This window comes from Pholcus phalangioides, unplaced genomic scaffold (genome assembly GCF_987345545.1).
Source record: "Pholcus phalangioides strain wild (caught in Gottingen) unplaced genomic scaffold, Ppha-v1.0 ptg000009l_1, whole genome shotgun sequence".
Lineage (NCBI taxonomy): Eukaryota > Metazoa > Arthropoda > Arachnida > Araneae > Pholcidae > Pholcus > Pholcus phalangioides.
In genome coordinates this window covers 50,303,764-50,330,207 of record NW_028301602.1, presented here as the reverse complement: position 1 = coordinate 50,330,207, position 26,444 = coordinate 50,303,764, and the positions used below count along the sequence as shown (strand labels likewise).

Genomic DNA, 26,444 nt, shown 5'->3' with positions numbered 1-26,444 from the left:
CGAAATCGGGAAAGGCACCATTTTTTTTGCTCCCCAGAGCAGTTTAACAATGAATCTCTTTGAAAAACCTTCGGGATGCTTCGTGGTGTCCCAGACAAAGGTTTTTTGAAAATATTTTTTGTTAAACAGCTCTAGGGAGCTGACGGAGCTCGCAGATAAGTATTGTATAGGAGAAAGGCGCACTTCGGGAGGAAAAAGTTCGAGACCCCCTGCATCAGGCTATTCTGGGCAGTCACAGATAAATTATGACAAAGTCAGGGGGGCCACGGGTGCCAAAAATTTAAGAAACACTGGATTAATTGGAGGGGAGATATACATGCTATGAGTTAACAAACACACCGGCCATAACTTTTTCCATGGAATAATTTCTCCGATTCGGCACACTGCTGTATATGCATAATGATAAAGCAAACAGTGATTCATAGAAAAGAGAAATTACACCATGAAAAAAGACAATGTTTCTGAAAAAGTCACATTTTGACATAAAACTATGCACTCTATCACAGTATAATATATAGTACAATATATTATCGTACAAATGTAGAAGACTATAATTTCTTCTCCCATTCTCTGGATATCAGAGCTCTATTGACTAAAGATTATAGGTTTTTATTTACCCACCTTTAAGAAACTCTTCCAGAACCCCCTTTTGTGCCCCAAAATCTTGGGTTTTCAGAGCTCAAAAGCCCATAGCTGTTTTCCACCTTTTCCTAGTATTTGACACTGCCCTATACTGTAAGCTAGTAGCTCTTGCCAAGACACTTGCAGATAACGTGGCATTTCTAGGCACTATGAATCTAGCTAAGTCCTCCATACACAAAGTGGTATTTCTAGGCGCTAAACTCTACCTAAAGCGCCCAAAGAAAAGGCGATACTTCGTGGAGCTTGAATCCTAGCCATTACTTCATAGGTTCAGTGGTCTGTCCACAATAGGTTCCTCTGCCTAATTTCTTCTAAAGGCCCCTTAGTCAATGCTTTCCCTTCAGAACAGAATGAGCATTTCGTGAACGCCATATCCTCATACCTATGAAAGGTATTTCTAGGAGCTCTACCGAGAATGACCAATAGCAAGAGAAAAAAAGTTAGAGCTAGAAGCGGGCAAGATTATCAAGTGCCCCTTAATAAAGGTGGGGAACAGAGGCTGATCTGAACATGCTTCCAGATGAAGAGCTTGAGAGCAATTGTCAAAAATGGTAATGAAAAAAACCTCCACTTTCTTTTTATCCCTTTTTCTCTTAAGGATTGGTACAAACCCAATTACTGTGAAACTGCAAGAGGCGCAAATATAAATGTAGATTTTTTTTTCCCCTTACTCAACATTTTAGTCAATGAAGTTAGAAAATGAAAAAGTCAATACATATTTTTTTCAAGTTTTTTTAAAGATCAAAGTCATTTAGAAAAATAGGCGCCAATGTAGACAAAATTTCGATTGGGGGAGCAATCGCTCCCTCCGCCCCCCCCCCCCCGGCTATGTCACTGGTCACTAGAAAGAAACCGTTGTCTTCTTTAAATGGTATCGTCACTAGAAGAAACCATCGTCATCTTGAAATGGTATCGTCACTAGAAGGAAACCGTCGTCGTCTTGGAATGGCGTCATCACTGAAAAGAAACCGTCGCACAGTGGTGCGTTTTGCGAACATCGTGGGCAAAACCCAAAAAAAAAGTTTCGCCATTCGACTCTTACTTTTTTACAGATGAAGAGTGAATAAACCCGGCTTCTCGATGTAAGTTTTTTTTCGTTCATCACCTCTTAGTTTTCACTCAGAAGGAGCTCCAATGTGGTGATTCAAGTAGCAGTATACCGCACATCAATCTAAACCTTTTACAAAGCCGCTCTCGTTCAGAAATTTCATAGTCCTCCAGGGAATTTTAATTTCTACCCTTTCAAGTGTGTTAGCAATTTAGAAATACATTTTGAATTTCGTTTTTGGTATTTTTGGCTATATTTCCATAATCAGGTTTCCTGCCAACTTGGCGAATTCTCTGTAACAAGTTTGGGGAGTTTCATATTATCCATAATTCCTCAAGAATTATAGCTATGGTAACCCTAATAAGACATGGAGCCATGATATTCACTAAATTATTAGTTTTTGATGATGCCACACACTGAAACTAACTTTAATTGTTACATATAATTACCTTTCATCAATTTTATGATAAATAATCTTTTATTGAAGTGATGAATTTAAATTAATGGTAATATGAGCGATTTAATCTGGCTATATATTCTTCCACCGGGGCGCCATGTTTGTTTTTTTTTGTTCACATCTGGAATTCGGACGCCCTTGACTACCTGTGCGGCTTTGAGGAATCAAATACTTGAATTTCGCTGTATTTGATGGTGTTTATAACCACAACAGTGATTGGCCAGACTGTGACGTCACTTGATTAATATGAATAACATTAATTTATTACATAATAACATTAATTACTATTTATTGAAATAAATATTGTAAAAAACAATATAAAGACCATTAACTTATTACATAATAACATTTATTATTTAATGAAATAAATAATCTAAAAAAACAGTATAAAGGTCATTAATAAATGCATCTATACCTATATCTTTAAGTACAAATAATATTGCATGTTCTGACACCTGTAGGCTGTACTTTGCATGGCCCACGAAAAGGGTTGCACCGATCCGTAAGGGGCCATTCAAGTATTATGTCATCATCTATGGGGGGGGGGGGGGAAGGGAGTTTCCTATTTGCTGACTTTTGATGACAAGGGGGGAGGGGGGTTTGGATAATGCTTACGTCATTAACCACCCTTTGTGAAAATATGAGTTAGGATTCAGAGGGGCAGAGCTGATGACGAAATTTTGCTGACAAGGGGGGGAGGAGGTCAAAAGTGGCTAAAAATTTGCTTACGTAATACTTGAATGGCTCCTAAAGAATTTTTAAAGATTATTTTCTCCTTTCGTCGGGTTTTATCCTTATTGAATTACAGATTTCTTGGTGCTGTTGGAACAAAGTCAATATTTACCCAGGGCAACCCGCAACCCCCACGCCTGAAGGACGGGTCGCCAAGGGAGCGAGCAGGAAGCCGATATATCCGTGGCGCAAGCGAAGCACGCCACATTACTTGTTGGTTGATTTTCTTGCTTGATTGGTTAAAGCAAGATTGTCATGGTCATTCTTGATAAAATGACCATGATACCTTTAGAAAACCCCTGTAGCAAGAAAATCGACCAACCAGTAATGCGGCACGCTTCGCTTGCGTCGTGAATATATCTGCTTCCCGCTTGCTACGCTCTGTCCCTGCTGCGACCTGCCCTTTGGCCGTGGGGGTCGCGGGGCACAGCTCTCTCGCACTCGGTCGCACTGGGTAAATATTGACTTTGTTCCAACAGCACCAAGAGATCTGTAATTTAATAAGGATAAAACCCGACGAAAAGAAAGTACCGACCGTCCAATGAACCAGTAGTCCAATGAAGTAATTAATAACTATAATAAGTTATAATTACTATAATTATTGACTATAAATACAACATAGATTATATACATCAAAATAATAATTATTAGTATAAATTATTAATTACAATTGTTAATAATAACATTTATTGATAAATATAAGTTATTATTATTAATCTAACACACTTATAATAAATCAATTCCTTAGTTCTCATTTAATTGTAAAATCGACTTGTGCTGCATTTTCGTGATGTCACAAGTTGCTATGACGTCACATGGAGCTATTCTAACACAGCTACCACGTATAAACAAATATCACACATTGGTGAGAAAAAAATTTCGCTAAGTTGGCAGGAAACCCGATTACAGAAATATAGCCGTATTTTTATTAAAAAATAAATTATTGTTAATACCAAGTCATTTTTTAAAAAAGTTCATTTTTGTCAGTGGCAGTAGAAAAAAATGACCTGATGTGACCGCCTGAAATTCATTTCTCAACATACTTTAACATGTTTAGTTTATGAAAAAGGTGAAATTAGCTGCTAATATCTGCTACTCCACTGCCCCCAGCAACTTTTCTTTAACATGCCATAGTTGTGGCTTGCCTGTACAAAGATAAATTAACTTCATTCCGTATTTTCATGTATAGTTACAATGTTAGCCAGGGAATACGTTTTACTGGTTAGGGGTCATTCAAGTATTACGTCAGCTTTGAGAGGGGGGGGGTTTCGGATTTGCTGACTTTTGATGACAAGGGAGGAGGGGGGTTTGAAGGTTGCTTACGTCATCAACCACCCCCTTTTAAAGATATGAAATATTCTAAGCTACTGACGAAATTTTGCTGATGAGGGGGGGGGGGGTCACAGTGTTTTGCTCACTTTTGCTGACAAGGGGGAGAGGGGGTCAAAAATGGCTGAAAACCTGCTTACGTAATACTTGAATGGCCCCTTAATAAAAAAATTTTAATTGATTAATTTTGCATTCAATTAATTTCTCTAGTAGATATTTTCAAATGCAATATCCATAGCAAATGTAGTATTGGAAACTATATATAGTCGGACTCCGATTTAATGAACTCTGATTTTTTCGATTTAACAAATTTTTCCTGAAATTCTGGCAAAAACACTTTTTAGGAAATAAAAAACCTCAATATAACGGATATTTTTTTAATGATTTCAAAAATGTTTCTTTATTTCTTATCACCCAAAATCACAATCTGAAGATTTGACTTGTGAGAAATTTACCTTCAGCCGTTCTTTAGAGACAAACAAAAAATGGGGAACAGGAGTCTGTTCCTTTTTCAGTAAAGGAGATAATAAAGCCATATAGAATGTATATGGGAATGTTTAAGCAATCGGTGAAACAACTCATTGCGTTGTTCATATTTTTGAGTTTCAGTAAAAAAACAAAATTACACATTTCAAGTTTTTGCTCTGTCTTGACAGAGAATAGCAGGCAGTGCTGTCTTAATTCATGGGCTCTTTCGGACATAGCCCAGAGACCAAGTGTAGAGGGAGCCTCATGAAAATTAAATCTGGTTAAAATTTTTGAAATTAAACACATCTCTCCAAGTAGAGTCAGTCCTCAGAAAAATTACTTTGCAGAGGATGCTCTTAAGACAGCAATGATGGCTAGTCATCTGAAGAGGAAACGCTTTTCTGTTAGTGGAGAAATGAGAATTTTGACGGAATTAAATAAAATTGTTGGACATGCTAAGCAAACTTCTATCAAACAATTTTTTCATGCATGATGAATTCTCAAGTTTTGTTGTGTTTTTTTTTTCAATTTTTGTCAGAAATAAGTTGTAACGGTAACCTCCCAATCTCCCCCTCCTCCCAAAGTAAACAGCTTTTAAAATTTGCCATTTCAAGTGTGCTTATGCTCATGATCAATTTGACCCCTATCAAAAGATTTCCTTGGTTTAACAAATATAATTGTCAATTTATTCTGATTTGTTAAATTGGGGGTTCACTTTAATACAGCTCTGAGATGATGTTACGAAACTTACGATAAATCGCTCGAAATGAATTAATTTGAAGGTTCAATATATATCTGAAATGGGTCGAGCACATGCACTTTTCAATTTCAAATTTAAAATAGAAATTAAAAATCTACAAATAAAGGAGAATTTGAATATTTACTCTCTCAAAACCCTGATGTAACTGGAATATTAGTCAAAGCACCTGATAGACATTCTATTGTCTACAATGCAGGAACAACTTGCTGTGTGCCAAAAAACATAAAATAGCCAAGCGAAAAATTAGTTCATCAATAGTGTTTCTATATGATCACAAACATTAGAAATAAATCTCAAATTATTGATAAATATTTCTTTTTAGGATAAATAAAACAGGTATGTGTTTGAACTTATGCATGAAGTAGAAAACAGGAAAAAAAAAATTTCTTGAAATTTTGAATTGGATCTATGAATAGGCATGTAAAAAAATCCAGAATCCCAATCCCAAGAATAAAAAGTAACCCTGTTGAGAGTTCGACGTTTAAACCATTAAATATAACTTTGTTGTTATCATTGATACATAGCAACTTGTTTGTCGTTTCCGCGTGCAGTCATGTTTGATATCACTACCATAAGGAAAAAGTCTAGAAAACCTCATTTAGTCGAATAAACAAAGGTCAAGAAAAAGTCACTGAATTACCTTTTACATATGTGGTAGACACTCAGAAACTGAACAGTATAGAATAATGGAGATCAAATTTTATGAATTCTCCTTGAGTTTATTCTATTTATCCAAAAATTTGAATTAACTGTAATAAGTAGTATTGGGGACATTATACTGCTGGAAGTGACGTCACACGTCCCCCCCCCCTTCTTCCCACTCTGTTGTTGGTCAGGGGCTTTACCGCTGGAAGTGACGTCACCCCCTTTCCTTTCCTCCATGTTGTTGGTCGGGGTTTTGTTCGCGCTAGGGGGCGCTACTGGCCTTCCCCCTTTTTTTTCTTTACCTCAATGATGTTGGTGAAGATTGTTCCCCCCTTTTTTTTTCTCCTGTGGGGGTTTTGATGCTTTTATATATTTTTTTTTGTTATGGACTTTCAGTTATATACCGATAACGGAATGGCGGTGAAACTATTCTCACTTTATCCTTCCCCCTTTTCTTCTCCTAGTGGTTTTTATATTATTTTTGTTATGGACGTTGCTGCTTCTGCGTTTTTTTTCTCCCACATTTCGTTCGAACTGTTAAATAAATCCCTCGGTTGCAACTATAGCACGACAATGAAAAAATGTCTTAAATACGATGACCAAAAATTTGTGCGTTTTGTGATTGCTACATGTGTGGTTCCCTTTTTTTTCTTATTATACAAATGCGAAAGTGGCGGGAGAATTCCTCTCTCATCCTTCGATTGTGTTATACTCGCCTGTATGTTAGTCCTTCAATAGTGTGTTGGCTATTGATTTTTTTCCTTATACCTGCCCACAAAAAAGCTCTGTCTCAACAACCTTTGTTGCATCGCTTTCTCTGTTACCGAACTCCAGTATTCATTTCCACCATATTTGTGTGTGTGACATATTCTTGCCTGAGGGTGCTGTTGGTTTTTTGGTTGTGGTTGGTGATAATCTCTCTTGTTATCCCATTAGTAAACAAAGTGTCAGTTACCCCTTGGAGGTTTTTTTTTTGAGGGTGATGACTTCTTTTACGAGTTTTATTTATTTTCACAGGGTCAGCTCTAGGTAGAAAACTTACTAGACCATTCTTACATGATTGGAGATACAACCCTTGCTCAAATTTGCAGCTACAAAGGAGCGATCCTCATCCATGTCTTTTCAGATCCAAAAATCCATATTTTTTTCATAGCAATGGTTTGTCTAGTAGAGTACCATTTTCTCTTGTAAAAGTTCCGAACATGGATGAGGATCGCTCCTTTGTAGCTGCAAACTTGAGCAAGCGTTGTATCTCCAATCATGTAAGAATGGTCTAGTAAGTTTTCTACCTAGAGCTGACCCTGTGAAAAGAAGGAAAATTCGTTAAATCATGACTCGACACAAATACAGCTATAGTGATGCATTTAAACCTACTCGGAATAAATAAAGAATGAAAAACAAAATACTACGTTACAACTAACCCCGGTTTTCAATTTCTTTGCTGGAGGACTTGAATAGGCATAATTCAAACGTATGTCTTTTCATCTACAGAACTCGAGCAGAAATGATGAGAAGCATAGACTACGAACAAGGTTTCAAAGAAACAGGACACACTCAGGTTGGAATCAAGGAAACCTCGCATTTGGACGAATGAGGTCCCAGAGAACCAACCCCTTTCCCCCTAGTTTTACTTTGGATTTTCCAAACTCAATCACAAAAGGCATAAGATTTCGATTAGTAATATAAATAAGAGAGGCTAAAAAAATAAAACTGTGGTTTTCGATGTGATATGGTCAATAAAGTTCTAAGAGCGGACATTCTTCATGACATTTTAACTTTTATTCTTTCTCGCACATATGTTTTCAGAAGCTTCTCTCTTCATATGTGTATTCAATAAAATAATTATGCTTTAAGAAAAGGGATAAAAAACTTAAAAATTATAAAAGTTATAAAAACATTAAAAGACATAAGAACATTAAAAGGAGATAAGTGCTTCATACATTAGAACAAGAAAAAATTGTACATTTACTTTTTACATAAAATTGCAAGATTTAACATAATAAAATGACTTTTCAGGTACTTCGGTTATCACATTATAAAAAGAAATGCTTTATATTCTTAGGTTATTTTCCTTTTTTTTTCATGTGTTTAACGTAATGGGTTAAATTTCGTTCTTCTAGTTTTTCTTAGGTATCGCATTGGATTTCAAAGATTCACTTGATCGTTACGCTTTCAATCAATTGATTTGTTCTCGACTCCAAAACAAGAGCAGCAACACAAAATGTTGAAAACTGCAATATGAATATTGCAATATCAAAGTTGGTTAGACAAAAACAAATACATAGATGTATGAGAATAAACACATGGCTAAACATCATATGTGAATCACATTGAAGCTTATATAATTTCAAAGATAAAACTGAGAGCATCCAACGAAAACATGTGTATTAATAAAATAGATGCATAACCATTGTATGAAGATAAGTTAAAAACGAGAGATTTTCAAACTTTTGAAAATTATATCATTCTTGCAACCGATGTAGCTACTACGAATTTGAAAAAACTCTAACAGGATGTTATCTTAATTCTTTTTCTGCGTATTTTACAATGTTAGATAAATATGGTAATTTTTTTGTTCATGTCACGAAATCAAAAGGATTGAACCGACTCAGAAATCATCAGTTCACTCAACTTCTTTTATTGCTTTTTAACTCTTTAACGCCCAGGTAGAAAACCTGGGAGGGAGGTGAAAATACCAAGTTTTTTGTGTTTGAAGTGGACTCGTCCAAATTTCGGCCACTTTCCCTCTCCCCACCCTTTCTTCATGAGTTTCTATTCATGCCACCCTTTGCATTGACGTTCACCCCTTCATTTCAATGGATTTTCGGGAGATAATTTGTCTATATACTGAAAACGCCTCTTTCCTCACAGTATTATCTCTTCGTAAAATACATTGAGTACCCTTAGTTCATTCTCAAGGAACATTCTAGTACATCAGCTTTTAAAATCTCATTGATAGGGCATTGCAGTTGTCTTTCCCGTTCCCGCCTCTGACAAGAGCTTTCATCTTCTTCCCCGTTGGTGACAAAAGCCCACCAAAACATACACATACCCATGGCCGACTTGAGGCGGTTATGGGCATTAACCTACTCGGCCGACTTCGGGCGATCTGGGCATTATAGAGTTAACTCATGTTCTGGGTGGTTTTCGACTTTTTCCCCCCTCCCCCATTATCTTATTTTTTTTAATATTTAAACCGATATGAATTTTCATTTTGAAAACTAAATTTTGCAATTTCCATTCACATAATTTCCGAATGATGCTCAATATGATGAGATTTAATTCAGTTTTTTCACATGACATTTTTTCAATGCATTAATTTCTTTTTATATATTTTCCCCGATTTTAAAAATTACCAATTTTTGATAAAAAGACACTGATGTATATTTTTCTGTATCATTTTCAACAATTTTTAACAGAAAACTCCATCTTGAGTGACTAAAATACGGATTCGATTAATCTACTTTTTGTGTATATATATATACACTGCTGGCCACCCAAATTGCAACACCAAGAAAGACAAGAGATATCGCAACAATATTTATTTTGTAGATAACATGTTGACCAAGCATCAAATGATTAAATTGATAGACTTCTGTGAAGTGTGGTTCCTGCCAAAATCAGTAGCCAGAGTAGCCGCCATTGTTGGAGATCACCGCTGCCACACGCCTCTGCATTGATTCAAAGAGACTTTGGATGTGTTCTTGGGGTACAGCAGACCAAGCAGCTTCCACGCGTTGCCAAAGTTGATCTGGTGTGGCAGCTGGGGATGTAATCTGGGTCAATCGTTGAGCAACCATGGACCACATGTTTTCTATCGGCGAAAGATCCGGAGAGCGAGCTGGCCAGGGAAGCAATTCAATCTGGCGATTGACGAAGAACCTTTGGACAATGCGTGCCACGTGTGGTCATGCATTATCCTGTTGCATAGCTGCCAACTTTTGAGAATGAAAATTCGGGAGATTTTCGCGCAAACACGTATTTTATGCTTAAACCACTCCCTAATAAATACAATAGGGATTTTTCCAAATAAAATAGGGATTTTCCAAACATAAAAGTTAAATCGTAGGGAATAAAATCCCTACTCAAAAACTGAAGTCAAATTAAAATAGGGATTTTACAAACATGGAAGTTAAACCCTTGGGAATAAAATTCCTACGCGAAAAACAAGTGAAATTGGAGGCCAAAACTTCAGTGATGTAAAAATAAATATTGTGTTCAATCAGAAACGCTGCGAACAAACATTCTGCGTGAATGACCCCAAAATCATCGGAAGATGAAGGAAAAAAGCGTCAATTTTTGAAGAACACTGACTAAGACACTTGCTTGAAGCAATTCAATCTGGCGATTGACGAAGAACCTTTGGACAATGCGTGCCACGTGTGGTCGCGCATTATCCTGTTGAAATATGGCTGTGGGCAAGCCCTGAAAGTAAGGAAGGACAACTGGCTCCAACACCTCGGAGATGTAGCGCTGGCTTTTTAAAGTACCGGCAATGCGTACTAGAGGAGTGCGAGAGTGATATCCAATACCGCCCCATACCATAACACCCGGTGCAGGACCAGTGTGGCGGTGCATAAGGCAGCTGTTCAGCATCCTCTCTCCACAGTGTCTCCAGACTCGAATCCGACCATCGTGTTGTTCAGACAGAAGCGTGACTCGTCAGTAAAGACAATTTTATTCCATTGTGCCGTCCACATCCTTCTTTCATCACACCATTGGCGGCGGAGACGTCTGTGGTTCTGCATCAAGGGTAGACGAAGCAATGGACATCTTGCGGACAGACCACTCTGCTGTAAACGGCGTCGAATGGTACGCGCAGACACTGGATGATGCGGTACAGACTGAATGTGCTGTGCTATGGTTCGTGATGTGGCTGAGCAATCCGTCACTGCCATACGCACAATACGCCTGTTATCACGTGAAGTGGTGCACTGAGGTGGATGCGATCGAACACGTCGGTCCGTCGTACCCTCCTGCATCCAACGATCACATATCCGCATTACAGTTGTTTGGTTTCGTCCAACACGACTACCGATTTCCCTGAAAGATAATCCACAATCTCGGTAGGCCACTATCCCTCCTCTGTCGAACTCGGATACTTGATCAAAAGATGATCGCTGTTTTCTACGAGGCATAATTGATCGTTTTTTTGAAAAAACCACAAGAAAAACACAATTGCCGTACTTCAAATCGTCGGAATCTCCAAGCCTTAAATAGCGCTTTGAAGGGGCGCCACAGGCGCGCGTGATGTGCGTCTGCGCTGAAATTCTAATCATTTGCATATCTCACCTCCGCTAATGCATGTTGTAAATTTCATATTATTTGCATGCTTCCTTCAGGGTGTTGCATTTACGGTGGCCAGCAGTGTATATACTCTTTGGATTCGCGATGTTTCAAAGAATTATTTTTCGATAAAACTTGCATTTTCAAGGAAAATATTTTTTTTCCTGGTCTCTTTGTACTAATGCTTACTTACTCACCACCGTGAAGTTATTCTGGCTTAGATGTTATCTCTGTATGTTTCTTCAAATTTTTTTCATGTATTTTATGAGACGTACATCTGTGAAATCCGATTTTTCCGATCTGAAAAAGTTGAGTGCTACTTGGTGCCGATGTCTGAAAATCTGTCGATTTATTTATGTTTTGTGTCCATGTCCTATGTTTTGCGGCTTGATTTTGTATCAATAGTTTCAGAATTGCATGATAAAGACAGCCGATTTTGTTATATGCAGTCATCTATAACAGAACTATGAGAAGTTTAATTTTTTGGAATAGAATATAATCTTTCAGAATCGGGTTAGTCCATTCGCCACTAAGTTTGCCAGTTAGTCTATTGACACTCTTCAAAACACGTATAGGGATGATCCTGCATGATGTCAGTAAGAGCTCATTAGAACGAAAGAGTGTAAAAAAAAAATGTTAGACTTGGAGAATAAAGAAAACTACATTCTAAGAAGTTCACAAAATTATCGCATCCATGTGAATCTTGCAAAAAAATATTCTGAGTTTTCTTGATTACAAAAAAAGGCTCTCGTGAACTTTTTATTTTTTGGAAGAGTTGAAACATTAGAATGCAAGTTGACTCATAACGCTGTTGGCCGTAAATGTAAGAAAAAACTCAAGTTATATGACAGCAGATAATGTACAGGAATTTGGTTCTCTGTGAAAAATGCACGTTTCTTAAATTATTGGCGAGATTTTATTAAGTGAGAAATCAAAATAAGGAGAACCAAAGATAAAAATAACAACACACACAGTCGATCTCACTATAACGTTTTCGAAACCATATTGACCCTTCTGTGAAGAATTAAAATTCCAAGAAGTATAGTTGGGGAAACTGATTTTTCCTATCTGAAAAAAGTCAGATGGTACTTGGTGCTGATGTCTGAAAATCTGTGATAAACATTGACATTCGACAAAACACGTTTCGAGATGATCCTGTATGATGTCAGTAAGAAGAGCTCATCAGAAAGAAAGAGTAAAATAATGTATGACGTTGGACTTGGAGAATATAGAAAACTACATTCTAAGAAGTTCACAAAACAAAATTTTCGAATCCACGTGAATGTAAAATCTTGGAAAAAATATGCAGAGTTTTCTTGATTACAAAAAAACACTCATGAACTTTTTATTTCTTGGAAGAGTTGAAACATCAGAATCGAAGCCGTATTGACCTCCTGTGAAGAATTAAAATTCCAAAAAGTATAGTTGGGAAATAATATTTTCTCTCAAAGAAACAGTTATTTTCCGGATATTATGCTGAGGTGAGCTCGGAAAGAAAAGTCATCACGTCTCCGCCGGGACTCGAACCCAGGCCCTCTTGCATACCGGGCAAGCATGCTACCATCTACACCACTGGAGACACATGAATCTGCCTTCCTAATTTCACGCACTGTGTCGTGAGGCGCTGAAGTAGAGGCATTAGTAGCCTCTCTTAACTTCAGGAAATGGCCCCCGGGTGGGACGGTTTAGAGAGATATAGATGGCTTTTTTCTCAGCCAGAGATATCAAAGAAACAGTTATTTTCCGGATATTATGCTGAGGTGAGCTCGGAAAGAAAAGTCATCACGTCTCCGCCGGGACTCGAACCCAGGCCCTCTTGCATACCGTCCCACCCGGGGGCCATTTCCTGAAGTTAAGAGAGGCTACTAATGCCTATACTTCAGCGCCTCACGACACAGTGCGTGAAATTAGGAAGGCAGATTCATGTGTCTCCAGTGGTGTAGATGGTAGCATGCTTGCCCGGTATGCAAGAGGGCCTGGGTTCGAGTCCCGGCGGAGACGTGATGACTTTTCTTTCCGAGCTCACCTCAGCATAATATCCGGAAAATAACTGTTTCTTTGATATCTCTGGCTGAGAAAAAAGCCATCTATATCTCTCTAAATATTTTCTCTATCTGAAAAAAGTTGGATGGTACTTGGTGCTGATGTCTGAAAATTTGTCGATTTATCTATGTTTTCTGTCCATGTCCTATGGCTTGATTTTGTATCAATAGATTCAGAAAAATGCACTTTTCTTAAACTATTGGCGAGATTTTATTTATTGAAAAATCAAAATAAGGAGACCCCGAGAGTGAAATATCAAAATAAACACAACCAAATGTAAAAAAAAATCAAAAATAAGAGGAACCAAGAGTGAAAAAAAATATCTCTTCGTAAAAAACTTCACTACTAACATCACGATCAACGAGTTTAGTCCATTAGTCGTCTATTCAAAAAGAAATCATCATCACCCTCAAAAAGAAAACCTCATCACCCTCAAAAAGAAAACCTCATCACCCTCAAAAAGAAAACCTCATCACCCTCAAAAAGAAAACCTCCAAGGGGTAACTGACACTTTATTTACTAATGGGATAACAAGAGATTATCACCGACCACAACTAAAAAACCAACAGCACCCTCAGGCAAGAATATGTCACACACACAAATATGGTGGAAATGAATACTGGAGTTCGGTAACAGAGAAAGCGATGCAACAAAGGTTGTTGAGACAGAGCTTTTTTGTGGGCAGGTATAAGGAAAAAAATCAATAGCCAACACACTATTGTAGGGCTAACATACAGGCGAGTATAACACAATCGAAGGATGAGAGAGGAATTCTCCCGCCACTTTCGCATTTGTATAATAAGAAAAAAAAGAAAACCACACACGTATCAATCACAAAACGCACAAATTTTTGGTCATCGTATTTAAGACATTTTTTCATTGTCGTGCTATATTCGCAACCAAGGGTTTTATTTAACAGTACAACGTCCATAACAAAAATAATAATATAAAAACTACTAGGAGAAGAACAGGTGGAAGGGTAGAGAGTGGGAAAAGTTTTACCGCCATTCTGCTGTCAGTATATAACTGAAAGTCCATAACAAAAAAAATGTATATAAAAGCATCAACCCCCCATAAGAGAAAAAAAAGGGGGGGGGGAACAACCCCCACCAACATCGTCGAGGTGAAGAAAAAAAAGTGAGGGGGAGAGAGTTTTCCGGTCATTTTGCTATCAGCGCCCCCTAGCGGCGAACAACAGTGAGGGAAGAAAAAGGGGGGGTGGGTGACATCACTTCCGGCGGTGAAGCCCCTGACTAAGGCGACTGGATAGGGGTATTGTAGTGGCTATACCCCTGACCAACAACAGGGTGGGAAGATGGGGGGCACGTGTGACGTCACTTCCGGCAGTATAATGTCTCCAAAACTACTACTGTATCAGCCAAGTTCTTTTGCATTGTCGTTATTATATTTGTCATTGGCCTTTACGTTTTTTTTATTCCCATAGCCTCTTTTAGGCCCTGTACCATCCAGCTTATATTACTGGAGGGAGCATCCAGCCGCCACGACGGTATAGACATCAAACGCAAGGAAATCACATGATTCGGTGAAAACAAAGTTCCCACCTGGCAATTTGCCCATAGAAATGTACAGTTCGGTCTCTAAACATTGGGTTTTAATGATTAAAAAAAGGATAGAGAACTCATCTAGATATGAAAAAAGATTAAATTATTCATTACATTAATACTGGAGTCATTTCTTTCATTAATGCTGAAAAATTTCTTCCATCAATTCTTGAATTTTCCTTCATTAATTCTGGATTGTCCTTCATTAATTTTCCTTCATTAATTCTTGAATTTTCTTTCATTAATTCTGGATTGTCCTTCATTAATTTTCCTTCATTAATTCTTGAATTTTCTTTCATTAATTCTGGAATTATTTCTTTCATTATTTCTGGAATAATTGCTTTCATCAATTCTGTATTTGTTTCTGTCATTAATGTTGGAATTATGTCTTTCATTGATTCTGAAATTATATCTCATTAATTCTGAAGTTATATCTAATTAATTTTGGAATTATCTCGTGGCATTAATTTTGGAATTATCTCTTGGCATTAATTTTGGAATTATCACTTTCTTTAATGCCAGAATTATTTCTTTCATTGATTCTGAAATTATATATCATTAATTGTGGAATTATCTCTTCATTAATTGTGGAATTATCTCTTCATTAATTGTGGAATTATCTCTTTCATTAATTGTGAAATTATCACTTTCATCAATGCTGGAATTGTTTTTTTTCATTAATTGTAGAATTTTTCTTTCATTAATTTTGGAATCATCTCTTTCCTTCATTCTAAAATTCTTTCATTAATTTTATTATTATCTCTTTCGTTAATGCTGAAATCCTTTTTCATTAATGCTGAAATTGTCTCTTTCATTAATTCTGGAATTATCCTTTTTCATTAATGCTGAAATTGTCTCTTTCATTAATTCTGGAATTATCACTTTTATCAATGCTGAAATTATCTCTTATCAATGCTGTAATTATCTCATTAATTTTGGAATTATCTCATCGATGCTGAAATTATTTATTTCATTTATGGGGGGGGGGGGTGTTTGTGTTTGTTTTCACTGAGTCACGTGATCTTCCCAGGAAAGATTTTAGGGGACACTGTTCTCAGCACTGGGAAGGCGGAGACTGCTGACGTCATGCTCTCTCTAGTTTATAAGCTTGATGCCCTGTACACATAAATGTGTAGGTTGCTTTTTCTGGCTTTAGGTATTATTTTTTTATCCTCAGCAAGTTGAGCCCTGACTTTGAGGATTATACAACTTGTATAGGTGAAGGCTGAACTCCCTGAGGTAAAAAATAAAAAATCTACAGTGAGAAAAAACAACCCTGACCCCCCCCCCACCCGATCATCGGAAAGAGGTAGTGAAAAAAATGTTTTTTTTTCTTTTGCAGGTATGGGGAAATCTTTGATTTGGAAAAACATCCTCAGGTATCCAATATTTTTTATGATAGTTATCAACTGAATAGTTTCTCTTGAATTTGCCTGTTGAAACACTGCTCTAGTTGAAACCATAATTATCCTTTTTTCTTGACTTTTTTTAGTTTTAAAATGAGAGGGGCTGTTAGTATATGACAGGGTTACTCCAATCAACTGTTTAAAGGCCAATGTTCCATATTTTTATTTGCAAAAATACAGATAAAAATTCATTCAAACATTTCCGGTTTTTTATGGTATATAGATATTTCAAAGTTTTTTTCAAGTACATTTAGATACTTCAGGTTGATATAAACTTTTTTTTGACATAATATTGAAATTGACATTTTTTTGGGTATTTATTCCCCATTTTGATTAAAATTTCCCAAAATTTCAACTTTGAAGTAAATTGAAAATTATTTCTTGTGTTTCTACCACTTAATATACATGTATCAATCAAAGTAAATCAATTAGTTTCTTTTTACTATCACACGTGAACAAGCTACGTGCATTCAAAAATGCATGTTCCATTTATGGAACATTTGCCTTTCAAGAGAGCGGGATTCTAGGGATATCTTATGTGCAGTGCACTGCTTTGATTTTTCCATTCGAACCACAGGGTGTGGAAACCCCACCCTGTGGAACACCGCCATCATTCAACATGTGTATAGGGGCGAATTCTGGGTAATATGACACGGAGGAATGTGCTTTCTGGGGTGGATTGTTTATATTGAGTATTTTTCATTCTTGCATTCTTAGAAATGCATGTTTTTGCGACCACATCTTAATCAAACCGAGATCAGCTATTGTTGATAGTCTTGTTATATTCTGCTGCGTGTAACCATGCGAAAAGATATCCCACATCAGGAGAAGCTGTGGGATATATTTAGAAACTCTTTCAAAATCCCGGAATTAGAGGACGTAAATGTAAAGGGTAATTCAGAAAAGATGAGAAAAACTTTGGGGAAAAGGTGGTAGTACACACCAATACAAACAATTGTCATCAAAGAATGCATGGTCTAACATGAAATGCAAACGTACTAGCGCGCTTTGAAACAGCGCTCCGCAAACGTTAAAACGGCATTCCTGTTGAAATTTATCTGGAGAAAAAGAACACCATGCATGCAAATGTAACCTGGGGGAGAAGAAACCGTATGCAAATCTGCGTAACAGTGAATAAAAAGCGCGGATGCCAGCCCTGTGAAGTCATATGCCCGAGTGGCGTGGTGGTAAGATGCTCGTCTACCACCGTGAAGATTGCTGTCATGGTCCCGGGTTCGAACCCGAGGGAGGATATAGGTAAGATATTTTCCCTAACGAATTCGAGGCGACCACCGATAGGCAGCGCCTTCATTTCCAACCCATCTCATTAATGGCAGTACATTGCAATGTAGCGATATGGCCAGAGTTGGTAGTTGGTGAAGTGTAGCCCCGTGAAGTTATTCCAGCGTGCAACCGTTCTAATAGTTGTAACGTACGGGATAATTGCGCACTTCAGTAATACTGAGTCCATGCCCTTTATTCACTATCACGCACATTTGCATAAGGTTTCTTTTTCTTTCCCAAGTTACATTTGCACGCATGGTGTTCTTTTTTCCCATTAAATTTGAACAGGAATGCCGGTTTAACGTTTGCGGAGCGGCCGTTTCGAAATGCACTGGCGCGCTTGCGTTTCATGTTAGACCATGCATTCTTTGATGACAATTGTTTATGTTGGTGTGTACTATTACCTTTTAAAAATTTTCCCATCTTTTCTGAATCAACCTGTATATTAACTACTAATAGGAACATCACAAATGAAGAGGATATTGTTGAGAATGATCTAGTGGCAACAGTTCCAATTGATGCATGTGGAATGGTAGATAGATTTTGCAATGATGAGGATGAGGTGATAGAAACTCTCGCAGCGTGTTCTTCAAAATATGTAAAGCAGAAAACAGTAGCAAAACGTAAGTGAAAATTTCAGGAAAAGGCAAGAAGGTTTTGAGCGATCCCAAAAAAAAAAAAAAGAACAAGGATTGCATGGGATAAAAAAATTCTTTCAAGAACCCAATCAAAACCAAAGCTGTGGATTCCATTGGAAAGAGATTTGCCATATGACCATTACAGACCATATATGACCATTATTACATGTTGGATAATTCATTAAGAGTTGTGAAAAGCGGATCAAATTGCATCACATTTGGAATTCCAAAGAGAAGTGACAGCGAACCTTCTAGGAACGAAGGAGGGGTTAGCCATTCATCCAGGTCCATGTCATCAACTGAAAAAGGATGCTAGGTCATCTGATGGCCATTGTGTCTGCGACACAAGGAGGGTGAGCGATTTGCCAAAAAGACATTATGTGTAAATACAGCAATGTGACAAACGGGTCCATCAAAGATGTTTTCCTTCTTTTATCACAGACATTAGAATAATTTTCCGCGCACATTTCTGAGTTGAAAACACTGATGTGTGTTGTGAATTTGTAGTAAAAAATTTGTAGTAGGCTTTCTTCAATGAGGCTTTTCGGATCACGTGATATCTCCCTCTTTCTTTGAGGGACATACAAACCGTGTCTAAGTTAACCAGTATGGCGACTTCCTGCGTGGCTCATGGAATAAACAAATCTAGATTTGAAGGAACGTAGAAATTAATTTTTTTTTAAGGGGTGCTAGGTATTTCGCTCCCCCCCCCCCCGAAACTCCAAACTTCAAGTTATCGAGATCTGCCTGTTTCAGCTTCCAAAAATGCTTAGTTAAAGCTGTGGAATTTCTTCGATGTATGGGCCCATAATTAATTTTAAAATATCCTAACCCACATGAATTTATGGATATGAATATCAAAAGACAATACGGAGACATTAATTTTCATGCTTGAGAAGATATAAATAAACAGTTAAAACATCAATGTTATTGCATGAATATCCAAATCAAAAGTAGGTACGGCTAATTACTTCATATTTAATTTTCTTGACTTTGTATCTCTAAGCGAACTCAGTGTTTCAGAAATCGAAAATTCAATACAATTTTTAAAATTATTCATGTGGTGGAAAACCTCGTCAAAATTTCCCTATTTCTATAGTAAAATCGGCAATTTTAACACTGATATTCAGAAAGCCTCATTACTGGGCGGGTGGCAAACCACATTGTAAAGGCATACACACGTCTAAAACGCATTGCTAGGGAACCACTGTAACCGTTCCGAAAATGATTGTTGCCACTCAGAAATCGTTGTTGTCCGACAGTTTTTCCGCCCATTTCAGGCATTTGCACTGCTCTGACGAACTTTTAAAGTACTGTATCGTTCGAGTCTGGTCCCATTTGGTATATATGCAAAATTTGGTGACGATTGATCTGAAATTGTAGATTTGTATGGAGAACACACACACACACAATCAATTTTATGTATAGACTAGCTATAATACCCGGCGTTGCCCGGGTTTTGTTCAATGAGGCTTTTTTGGATCACGTGATATCTCCCTCTTTCTTTGAGGGACATGCAAACCGTGTTTACGTTCACCAATATGGCGACTTGCTGCGCGACTCATGAAAGAAACAAATCTAGATTTAAAGAAACGTAAAAATATATATATGTATATATTTTTTTTCTTTTTTTAAAGGGTGCTAGGTTTTTCGATTCCCCCCCTCCCCTTTGAACTTCAAGTTATCCATCTCTGCCTGTTTCTGCTTGAAAATGCTTAATTAAAGCTGTGGAATTTTTTCAATGTACTTTTTACGGGCCCATAGTTAATTTTGAAACAACCTAAACTATGTGAATTTATGAAGTTGAATATTAAAAAACAATATGGAGAAATTAATTTTCATGCTTGAGGAGATATAAATAAAAAGTTGAAATCAATGTTATTGCATGAATGTCCAACTCAAAAGTAGGTCCGGCTAATTACTTCATATTTAATCTCCTGGGCATCGTATATGTATCTCTAAAGCGAACTCAATATGTCAAAAATTGAGAATTAAATAAAATTTTTAAAATTATTAATGTGTGGTGGAAAACCCCGCCAAATTTCCGCATTTCTACAGTAAAATCGGCAATTTTAACACTGATTTCTATGAGGATTTTCGTGACCCTCTGATGATGATTATGACGTCATTCAAAAAACCTCCTTACTGGAAGTATTGAAAATGTGGCAAAAACCATTATAAAGGGATAAATATATTATACATATACTGACAGCGTTGAAGAAATGACAAAGCCATATACACGTCTTAAACGCATTGCTAGGGAACCACGCTAACAAAAGTAAATTCGGAAAGTGATTGTTGAGGCCCAAAAACCATTGTTGCCCTACGGTTTTTTGCCCATTTGGGGCATTTGCCCCGCTCTGACAAAATTTTAAAGTAGCCTATCATTTAAGTCGGGTCCCATTTGGTATATATGCAAAATTTGGCGATGGTCGATCTAAAATTGTAGATTTGTATAGAGCACACACACACAGAAAATCAGTTTTATATATACATGTATAGACTAGCTATAATTCCCGGCCCTGCCCGGGTTTTCTTCAATGAGGCTTTTCGGATCACGTTTATATTTGTATAAGGAAACGTAGAAATGATTTTTTTCCTTTTTAAAAGGCGCTAAGTATTTCGATTCCCCACCCCCCTGAACTTCGAGTTATCCATCTGTCTGTTTCAGCTTCCAAAAATGCTTAATTAAAGCTGTGGAATTTTTTCGATGTACTTTTTATGGGCCCATAATTAATTTTAAAATATCTCAACCTACATGGATTTATGCAAATAAATATCAAAAGGCAATACGGAGACATTAATTTTCATGCTTGAGAAGATGTAAATAAAAAGTTGAAATCAATGTTATTGCATGAATGTCCAACTCAAAAATAGGTCAATGTATTTAATCTCCTGGGCTTCGTATATCTCTAAGCGACCTCAATATTTCAAAAATCGAGAATTCGATACAATTTTAAAAATTATTGATGTGACAGAAAATCCCACCAAATTTCCGCATTTATACAGTATAATCGGCAAGTATAACACTGATTTCTATGATGATCACCTTTTTCCTGACCCGCAAAGCGATGATGATTATGACGTCTATTCAAAAAGCCTAATTACTGGGAGTATTGAAAATGTGGCAAACCATTATGAAGGCATAAAATATTATACATAACTGACAGCATTAAAGAAGTGACAAACCATTGTTAAGGCATATGCATGCACGTCTGAAACACATTGCTAGGGAACCACGGTAACCAAAGTAAACGTTCAGAAAGTGATTGTTGAGGCACAAAAACCATTGTTGCCCTTTACTATCGTAAAGTAGCCTATAAAGAGTATTTTGAAATAATGAAATACTTTTTCAAAATTGTATCGTGTACCGATTAAAATTCTAGACGGGGGGCCTGCCAGTGGTTTGTGCACTCGTGTGATTCAAATGCTTGCATTACTTTAATATGCAGAATGCCGCGCGCCTGACGGTTTTCAAAATGGGAACAGCAAGAAAACGGTGACAGATGTAATGTCATTCTTGCGGAATGTAAATGAGCGAAGTCAGTAATTTCAGCTACGTCATTCATGTTTCAAGGAATTGCAAAGTTATTAAAATTAAAAAAAAAAATGTGTGATATGGACAATCTGTGCCCAAAAACCAAATTAAAAAAGTTGTTGCCGTCTCTGATGCCAACGAATAAATTTCCACGTTGCTAAGTGCAATATTCGCAGAGATATCTGAATTCAAAAATCGGAGAAAGCTTGTCCGTTAGTATTCGCTGCTTTTTTCCCAACTTTCCTCTATTTTCGAATTCAAATATCTCAGTAAATAGTTAGAATTTTTTTTTTTATTAATTAAACTGCTTTTGTTCCTTCCATTTTTGTTCTTTTCCCTATGCTACTTTTATATTGAAAGCTACATAATAAAAAATATAATAATACAAAGATTATGTAAAAAATTCTTTGAAAAGTTAATCTAGTATTTAAAAAGTGAGAATAATACATATATTATATATAGATTTTCTCCTGTTGCACTGAAATCGATTTTTGTGAAAATTTTTTACATGATAGTCGAATATGAACCACGTTTAAAATCAGTGATCAAAAATGCATCGCAGAACTTCGTGGTTTCCGATTTTCATCAGTTTCTAGACAATTTTCCAAAATTTCAATTCTACAGGTCTGAATAATCAAATTTATTACATTAAATTGATTCTAAATACGAATTACTGTGGGATTTACTGAGTGGCAATTAATTTTTATTAGAATAAAAAACGAAATGAGCAATAACTAATATATACTTTATTGTGGTCTTTTGTTTCTATAGTGGGTACAAGACTACTACAAAAAAGGTATTCCAATTGATTGTAATATTATAACGGAAAATTCGATAACATTTTATCTTCTATAAAGGGGAAGGGCTGGTGAAACGTCTATTTCAGCAAAATTTTATGCAAGTAAAGGTTGGTTTCATAGGTTTAAGAAACGATTTGAATTACGCAATGCAAAAATCGCTGGTGAACAAGCCTCTGCTGACCAGGAGGCAACTAGAAAATTTCCAAGACTTTACAGAAAATTATTGAAGAGAAGAAGCACCTCACAGGTGTTTAACGCTGACGAAACCACTATTTTGGAAGAAAATGCTGCAAAGAACATTTATAAATGAAGAAGAAAAAATGAGTGCCTGGTTTTAAGATAGACTTAATATGTTGTTTTGTGCAAATGCATATGGGTACATGATAAAGCCCACCGTAATTTTAAAATCTGCGAATCCGGGAGCATTGAAGAGAAAGGATGCCAAAGCTCCAATTATTTTGGATGAACAATAAAAGGGCTTGGAGTATGAAAACACTTTTCCTGGATTGGTTTAAATGGTGTTTCGTTCCGGAACTCTGGAGGTACCTTGAGAGTGAAGACATGTCATTCAAAGTTATTTTGATACTGGCTAATGCTCATGGGCAATAAGATGTCAATGTGTTCAAAGCTGATGGTGTGGAAGTCCTTTATATGCCTCCTAATACAATATCTATCATTCAGCCTTGATCAGAGGGTAAAGTGAACATTCAAGGCTCACTATACACGTCACTCAGTGGAGATGATTGTGCACTAGGGTGGAACAATTTTTTTTTTTTTCGAAATTGCCATCATAATAGAATTTAAAATATGCCTTTTTATGTGAAGAAATGTTATTCCTAACTTTTTTTCCCAAAATTCAAACTTCTTGAGATTCCTCATCGCCCCTAAAGTTTTACACACCTGTGGAATTCTGTAACATGACACCATGGAGGAGGCTTTCCTATTCCCCTGAACACGTGATTTGTTCAGTGACCTCGATGTTTTTCCTTGTTTTCAATATTCATTTGCAGTCTTACCCCTCAACTGAGAGGGTGTATAGCAGTCAAAATGACGACCAGAAGCTTTTATCGTTGTGACATTTTAGGAAATCCTAAAGAGTTGGATTCTCAGGTCTTGCCCACTTACGGCGATGTTATGCTTTTTTATTTGCTGACTCAACACAATATGAAGGCACAACAATCAAGAAAAGATCCAGCTATTGCAGACATTCTTGAAATTATTGTGCCAAAGATAGAAAATATTTGGTAAACTGCTTCAATTCCTATGGTTTCTCACCAACGTATATGCAAAATTTTCAAAGACTTTTACTATAAATACGAGAATCTTCAGAAAAATATGAAAGCAAGAAAAGATTCTCAAACTTTCAAGATGAACTTGAAATGTTTTCAGTGCAAATGTGGAAATTGTTCGACATTGCAGCATGCAAATGTGATTTTGAAGACTGTAAGTGTGACAAGTTGAGAAAGGACCCAAATTTAGAGCGAGATTCCTTGCAAGATCAAAGAAGTACACGCCAGATGGCGATTGGTCGAGTAGATGTCCTGACAACGAAGAAATTGAGAAACAATGAACAAAGGAAAATGAAAATGGTATCCCGTTTGAAGTCATTTCAAGAAGAAACAGCGGAAACTAGTTCATCAACCACTGAAAACGCGTCTATATCCAACGATTCTGAGGAAAGTGATCTATCTATATGAGCCAAAACACAGTTTACCGTTGAAGTTAACATTTCCATCTACCAGTACCTGAAGCTGGTCCACCAATCGGTGCCGAAGCAAGTACTTCATTTGCTTTTGAAGGGCTATTATCATCCTCACGGATGAGAACTAAATTACCAAATGTTGCTTTTGCTTGTGGTAGAACTGGTGTGTCTGATCGATCAGCTGCAATTATTGCGAATGCTGTGCTGGAAGATGTTGGGTTATTGACGAAAGAGAAGCCAAATATGACAATAGACCGGATGAAAATAAGGCATGAAAGAGCATCACAGAGAGTTCTTTTGCAAGATAAAATTCCTAGAACAAATGTGTGAGGAATATATTTTGATGGTCAAAAAGACAAAACCTTAGCTAATGTCAAAGGTGATTCTTTCCATAGCAGAACCATATCTGAAGAACACATAACTATATTGCAGGAACCCGGGTCAATTTATCTCGGTCACACAACTCCAAGAAGCAGTAGAGCAAGGGATATAAAGTCATCAATCCTAGACTTTTTGAAGCAAAATTTTGATACAAAAGAATTGCTGGCGATTGGATGTGACGGAACTGTTACCAATACTGGTTATAAAAATGGGGTTATCAGACTAATAGAGAAAGAAATAGGCCATTCCTTGCAATGGCTTATTTGTCTTTTTTCACTTCAATGAGGCATCTTGTGAAGCATCTAGATGAATGTTCCATCAGTCCATGCGGGCTTCAAGGTGATATCGGACAAAGTTTGGAAAATTGTGAAAGATTACCTATTGTGAAATTTAAACCAATCTCTAATAACCTTCCGATAATGAACAGTGACAACAATGATTTAAGTGCAGATCAGAGATATCTTATGGAAATGGTATGGGCAATAGAAATGGGTGATTTACCTGCTTTGTTATCACACCGTGATCCAGGTAAACTTTCTCATCCTAGATGGCTAACGACAGCTAACGCTATTTTAAGGTTATACTCTGCAACAGAAAATCTCAGCATTTTGAATGAGTACATAACGAAAGTTTACGCACAAATGTGGTTCAACATTAAGATAAAGTCATCATGTGTGCTGATGGAGCAAGACATTTGTTCAATTTAGTGGAGTTATCCAGATTTTTACCTGACAAAATATTATGCATCATCGACCCAGTTATTCAAAGGAACTCTTTCTATGTCCACCCAGAGAATATATTGCTCTCATTACTCTCAGATGAGAATCTCATTTACAAAGAAATGGGAATCAAGAAAATTCTGAAAATTAGAAATGAAGGATTATGAGAAGCAGAAATCCGTACATTCCATGTTCCGAAAATAAACTTTTCTGCTAAGCACTCATCAGAACTAATTGCATGGGATCAAGTGCGAGTGACTGAACCACCTATTATAAAAAATCAGGAAATGGACCCACAAAAATTATCTGAACCTGTTTTTCCATCTATACCGAATTTTCTGTGTCACACACAAGCAGTTGAACGGTGCGTACGACTCATAACTGAAGCATCTCTTGCTGTATCAAGAACCGAGAGTCGTGAAGGCTTCATTTAAGCCAGAATAATATCAAGGAGTACTCTTCCATCATTTGAAAAAAAAGCAGACTATTTTGCAGAAACCAGAGGAGCATCATATCCAAAGTGGAAACGCAAAAAAAAATAAATTGGGAAACTTACTTGTGCCCTCTCTGGGAGGGGGGGGGGGGGGCGGAAGTTAAGTCCGAAGTAAAGGGGCGAAAAAAATTGAAAAATGATTTCTGCCCGCTCTAGTAGGAGCGTCAAGGTAAAGGGGTAAAAAAAATTTGACATGTGTTATGACATAAAATACCGCTGTTCCTTTGAATGCATCAAAATGAAGCGATTGAAACCAGGGTTGTAAAAAACCCAGCCTGGGCAGGTTTTTTGGGCAAAATGGGGAAAATTGAATTTTCTTTTTCCACAACCACAAAATATCTAATTTAAACATGTGTACATCTTACATTATGCCTAAATATATATTTTTAGTGCATGTTAAACTATGTATTTGATTAATAAAATTGGGAATAATAAAATAAGAGTATAATTGTTCACTTATAGCCCAGGCGGGATTTTTGGGCAAAATGGGAGGAAAATTTAATTTTCTTTT

At 36.8% G+C, this 26,444-nt stretch overlaps 1 protein-coding gene across 16 annotated transcripts in view; it reads left to right on the top strand.

Moving 5' to 3' along the window:
• The window catches only part of Archease (protein archease), a 288,400-nt gene that overhangs the window by 166,678 nt on the left and 95,278 nt on the right, over positions 1-26,444 (top strand). For 11 of the 16 annotated variants that reach the window (XR_016193230.1, XM_089236490.1, XM_089236488.1 and 8 more), the window contains one exon: positions 16,315-16,351. The exons of the other annotated variants lie outside the window; for them this stretch is intronic. Coding sequence is in view for 10 of the 11 variants with exons in the window: in XM_089236490.1 (XP_089092616.1) it covers positions 16,315-16,351 (37 nt within the window). In the remaining variant the exon portion in view is untranslated. The remainder of the gene's footprint in view (positions 1-16,314; positions 16,352-26,444) is intronic. 16 annotated transcript variants of the gene reach the window in all.